This window comes from Hyposmocoma kahamanoa, unplaced genomic scaffold (assembly GCF_003589595.1).
Source record: "Hyposmocoma kahamanoa isolate Upper Pololo Valley unplaced genomic scaffold, ASM358959v1 119, whole genome shotgun sequence".
In the NCBI taxonomy this organism is placed as follows: Eukaryota; Metazoa; Arthropoda; class Insecta; order Lepidoptera; family Cosmopterigidae; genus Hyposmocoma; species Hyposmocoma kahamanoa.
In genome coordinates, this window is record NW_020653409.1 from 3,921,014 (window position 1) to 3,927,171 (window position 6,158).

General features: G+C 37.2%; 1 protein-coding gene across 1 annotated transcript; it reads right to left on the bottom strand.

Moving 5' to 3' along the window:
• Positions 1–1,588: 1,588 nt before the first annotated feature.
• LOC113240011 lies at positions 1,589–5,901 on the bottom strand. Its single transcript, XM_026477205.1, has 3 exons — positions 5,678–5,901; positions 3,483–3,687; positions 1,589–2,358 (listed from the first exon to the last, which is right to left on the bottom strand). The coding sequence occupies exons 1-3, from the start codon at positions 5,899–5,901 to the stop codon at positions 2,119–2,121; spliced, it is 669 nt and encodes a 222-aa protein (XP_026332990.1). The 3' UTR covers positions 1,589–2,118.
• Positions 5,902–6,158: the final 257 nt, after the last annotated feature.

Here is a 6,158-nt window from a genome sequence, read left to right on the forward strand (position 1 = left end):
TTATATCTTTTATAAGATACATACTCATAAATATAAAATCTCTTTATTTTATAAATTATAAAATTTATTTTATTAAATTATAAATGATAAAATTTATAAAATAAAGAGATTTTATGTTCTATTCATACGTAAAGCCTCTTCTTTCTTATATAATTTTTTGTATAATATTTATTTGTGAGATACTTAAAAGTTTGTAAATATAATATGAGCAACTTACATATAATTACAAAAAAGATTTTTTTTGGTGTTATATAATTACTTTACTACTTGTGAACCGATTTTGATAATTCTTTGTTTGTTGGAAAGAGGATATCTCACTATTGGTCCCATTTAAATTTGAAGAAAATATTTCATCTCTAATAGTGGTAAATTATGGGATGAATTCGGTTTCACGCACTTTCTGGTAACCGATTTCAATAAAACTTGGCAAATAGATGTAATTCCCCGAACTTTTGAGGTCGGGTTTTTTAACCGACTTCAAAAAAGGAGGAGGTTTTCAATTCGACTGTATGTTTTTTTTTGGAATGTATGTTACGCGATAACTCCGGTATTTGTGAACCGATTTTCATGATTCTTTTTTTGTTGGAAAGAAGTTACCTCCATAGTGGTCCCATTTAATTTTGAAGAAAATCATCCACCTCTAATGGTGGCTGTTCACGCATGAAGATTTATTTTTATAAATAGCGCCTAAATTTTATTATAAGAAGGAATTATTTTAATGGTTGATTTTGCTATTCTCCAATTCAAGGCGTTTTTCTCTCTCAATATACTTTGAGTAGTGAGAATTTTATTATCTCATATGTCAAGTCCCGTATAGTGGCGAACTAGGGGATGAATCCGGGTTTGCGCACTTTCCGGTAACCGATTTCAATAAAACAGTAATTATATGTAATTCCACGTACTTTTGAGGTGGATTATTTTAGTACTCTGTACTGAGATTATTTTATTAAAAAGTTTTAATTTGTCTTTCTAGTAAGTGCGATGATAAACATTGTATGTCACACGGGCGGAACAGAAATTATAAAGGTTTGGGCCATTTTTTGTTAATTATTAAAACCATCAAAGCCTTCGATTCGTGCTTGAATCTGTACCCCTGTTCACTTACAGCCCGTGTAACAATACACTATTACTTATAATTAATCGTTTCCGTATACATAAATAATATGGCCACATAATCAGGATTTTCTCAAATACGTAAACGCACTTATTCCCGGCGAAAAATTACACATACATTCACATATTCATATGACTAAGTTTTAAGTAAACTTAATAGCTGCTATATGACTTTACAAAATGACTCGGATATAAAGAAGGCTACCCACTTTGCGATAGGACAGTTCCAGAACATGAGACTTGTCACAATCTTAATTGTGTTCACAATTCAGGACAGAGTCCGTTACGAGCAACATAGCGTCTAATGACAGTTTTGTCTTAGCGTTAATAGCAAGGTACGACCTGGTTATTCACAATTAATCCACGCTTTGTCTGAGGCTTGCCTGACTATTGAGAGTATGTCGTTGACACAGCAATTGTCAACGACATATCCGTATAATATTTTTCAATTAAATACTTTTTTATTCTATTATTAACTTTTTAACGTTTCTTTTGTTAATTCACAATTGTTTAATTTCATTTTTTATTTTTCTCTTCAAAGCATTTTTATCAAAAATCCATTTTTTAACTTTAAATTTAAATCTTGATCCAGCAGTACAACCTTTCAAAAAATTGGCGCGATGGGCGATAGAATAAAAAATATTTAACAGAAAACTTTGTATGATTGACTTTGTATGATGACAAAGATTGTATGTCGTGGACAGCAATTGCAGTGCCAGCAGAGCTGGGAGAACAGATTGTACAGATGAGAGATCGCGATTAGCAGACTTAAAGCAATGCGTATTTAAACGTATATTTATGTTGTTCGAGAACCTACAGTTTTGGACCATAGAGCTCACGACTTTTCCTGTGATTGATTAAAAGGAACAGTCGAATAAACGTCTATTGCCGCAATTCTAGGCTTCTTCGAGTAAAGAACTTGATGCCTGCCTCTGAATTTGAATCTGATTCGCCCTGCTCAACTCAAGCCTTAATTAGGACATGAATACCTATTTTTTACTTGAATCACAGACAGTAAACGAATGTCCAATAAATGAGATTGAAACAAATGAACATGCAAGGGAAAAGAACGCGAGAACGTTTGTCGATCCAAGTTGCAATTTCCTGGGGGGTCATGGTGGTCCACGTATGTGGCTTCGGAGGTTCGTCGGAGCCATCGCTGCCGGGGCTTGTAGGAGCACGCCCAGTCTGGTCGTCGTAACTTTGAGTTGTGATTATCGGCAGATTGAGTGCAGACGGGAAACTCTGTAAACAAACAGATATGCTTATTTACTTTTAAACTGAAAATATATATTTTTTATTATACCAAGTGACGGGACGAACAAGTCGTAGGCCTGGTGGTAAGCGACACGCCTGTTCAGAACAGGTGCAGTACCACTCAGAGCTTTAAACAACAAAGACCGAAGGGGCACTGCCACTGCGCCCGTCACCCTGAGACATAAATTGACAAGTCCCATGTGCCTGTAATTTCACCAGCACCCTTACCCTTCAAAACCGGAACGCAGTAACGCTCACATTACTGCTTGGCGGCAAAAATACCGCGCAGATTTTTAATCAATTCGTGTCTATTCCAGTAATTGTCGTTCGGATTTTCCCTAGCAAATAATCAAAGGATTCAGTTGATATACGTGTGTAGTTGAAAAATTAATCTTCATATTTTCTTAAATCTTTGTAATGAAGTTGAATGTCACCTTCGGTGAAGTTCGGTGTCGTTTTTTTTGAATAAACAAAAACCAAATAGACAATATAACTGCAGCGTCTTGATGAATTATTTACCATTCCAGTCAAAGAAGGATCTCAGCTACATGTACAATCACAATGGCGATCAACTACGAAGAGAGAACTTTAAGTGGCGCGGGGCCGCTAGACCGCTGTCCCCGCGCAGATTAAAACGCGCGTTAACGCAGATCTGCGTCTTTCGCACAGCGCGCGTGATACCGCGTAAAACCGCGCGCGGAGAAGCGTTGTCAGTGTGTTCAACGGCGCGTGTTTTCCATACAAGCTGAGGCCTAACTCATAATGTAAAGAGTTTAACACTATACTTTCTCAGTCGATAAAACAGACAAACAAATTAGTTTCAAAGATTTTCAAGAGATGTCGCTACGTTGCTCCAAATCCAAAAGGCGGAAAAAAACTAATTTAACAGTTGTGAAATCTTGAGAACACGACATTATAGATTACCTTTATAAGAAATACGATGACTCCCTATTACCTCATCTTTTGGAGGAAGAGAAACGTTAGTACAATTTGCACGTTTACGTTAAGGCCTCGATCTAAAAATTTTGTCACAGACGTAGGTAATGAGCGTAACATTCAGTATTACATAGAAGTCGCAATTTATTGTTTGGTCAGTAAAACATAACACTTACGTGCACTGTAAGGTAATTATTGTATCCAGCTGGACCGGCAGGGTCGGAGCTGGTCTCCTGGTTAAGCGAGGTACACGACCGCGATTTCGAGAGCTGCGGTGACGAGTCTTGAAGTTCTTTTTGGAGCTCTTTTCTTGCTAGTCGAGGCGTTAGGGTGGATTTTAGCACATATTTGCTGTTCACCTTCTTGAGAGTTACTGCTTTCCTGTAAAAGGCAAAGAGAATGGTATATTGCGAATAAAACAACTATGTAGGTAAGATACCTGTGTTTAGCCAGCAACTGTAGCTCTAACTAATGGTTAGTTTACGCTTATTAAATAACGAAGTAATTAACTAAGATTTAGCTTAATTTGGGCCGTGTTCTGCATAAATGTGTTAACCCACAGAAAATCGTAAAATGAATTATGAATGCAGTCTTATACTTTGTAATATAAAGTTTAATATTAGTTTCAGTAATATATTTTGAAAAAATCGTATTAATTGTTAAATCAAAAAATTGTTTTCACAAAATCTGATTCGTCTCATAGGCGAATTTCGCAAAAATATGTTATCACACATAAACCCTAAATGTAAATTACAACATATATCTTTCAACGTAGTTTGAATAGATTTAGTTTGAGTACTCTTAACACATACCTACAACTTGTTTGAAAAATGTAAATACTTTAAATTTTGTCGATGATATGGACAGACAGGAAAATGATATAGATTCTGAAATAGAGGATTGGGCGATGACAATAATCCCTTTACTGTTAAAATAAGAATTAGGCTAATGGCGCACCTTTCGAGACATTTATTGCGAAAACTGAAGCTTAATTGGCTTATTTCAATATGATATTTATTTCAATGGTGATGGTAATTTAAAGAGATAAAAGTGGAAAAATGGGGGCAAGATTGGTAGCGAGAGGGTACAAAAGGTGAAAGAGTTTGTGTATATAATATATATATAAAAAGATATTTATATATATTCATATTTATGTAAAGAAGGAAGCAAACAAGCAGACGAGCCACTTGGTGGGAGGTGGTCATTGCATACCAAGGACATTTGCAACATCAGATGAGCAGCCTATGCGTTGCCAGCCTTTGAGAGCCCTGTAAACAAGCTTTTTGAAGAACCCCTTGTCATAGTGCGAAGGAAATACTTCAGGGGGATGATCATTCCACACTTTGCTGGTTCGAGGAAGGAACGAACGAGATGCCAGGCATCTAAAATGTGGGGATGGACTCTACTCCTTTGGCGGGAGGTGTGATGGTGAAAACGAGACGGTGGGACCAGTTCGAAAAGTTCCTCAGAGCACTCCCCATTAAAAAGACAATAAAACACGCACAGAGAGCCAACGTCTCTCCATAGGCTAAGGGGCTCCATACCGTCTGCGAGTTTGTGATCATCGACAATAGGAACAGCCCTACGTTAGACGGAGTCAAGTGGGTCAAGCTAGTAAATACTTGGAGATCCTGCCAAGAGATGCGAGCAATACTCCATACCGTCGCCTTAAGTCGTATTTTAAACCACAAAGTTACTGTAATGGGAAAAATGGATTGAATATACAAGTTCTGCAGGCCGATTTCCCATCACATTTCCTTCATATTCACGCACTGGCTTTTATCTGTTCTTAAAGTAATGCATCCAAATTAGTGCCATTGATGTGAAATATAAATAAATAGAAAGTTTTGCCATCTCCTGAATAATCACTCTTTATAAGATACGAGTTTGAGAAAGTAACGCATCGATATGGGACCGTACTTGTGTTTTACACAACAAAAGTCGGTGACCTGGTGAGAAATACTGCTTCGCTCTATTCAGCACTCCGAGCTTTTTGGAAGCCAGTTTGACTTTGCTCTCCAAATGACCCCGGTACTGGACTTCGTTCGTGATGTCGAGTCCAAGTTTCCCAATACTCTTAGATATGGTAAGGCCAAAAGGATAAAGGTGTATTGGAACTTTGGCGCTATTACAAATTAGCGGTGAACGCGTACACTTATGTCTTTGCGGGGTTAAATTTGATAAGATTCTATCGGCCCCATTCTGAGATCTGCTACAGAAGTCTCGAATTTCGACACAAATTGCAATCTGTTTTGTTCCTCTTGCTGGTATATATTAGTGCGACCCGTATAATAGGCATCACTGGTACTGTTATCCGTATAGCAATGAATGTTACTAGTTACATAACATATCATTGATATGCAACATGAACAAGGTTGGCGACAGCACAGATCCTTGCGGAACGTCGGCGTTAATGAGCATGGTGTCCAAGCACAATCCGTCTACATAGACTTTCAAGCTCCGCTCGGAAAGGAAGCTGGCGATCCAAGTGCACAGCGCTTTCTTTAGCTTCGATAGAAGTGCCTTGTGGCGGACCCGATCAAAAGCCTTAGCGATGTCTAAGTTTGTGACGGTTTGACCTCCTTGCATCGTCATCCCACCTTTTCATTTAAATTTCTTATTTTATTCTCACATTCGTATTGAAATTCAAATTTTGAATTTTTCCATTCTTTCACTCACATTCTGATTTTGTTTTGTTCCATCGTCACTTCCTGCCCGATCGCGGTAGTGAACAAATCTCTTCTTATTTTTTTTGAACCTTTTAATAGTTATTTATATTTACACCGTTTACATTTTAAAGATCATAATATTATTGTTAAACCTGAATAAATACCTATAAAACTGGACTTTCA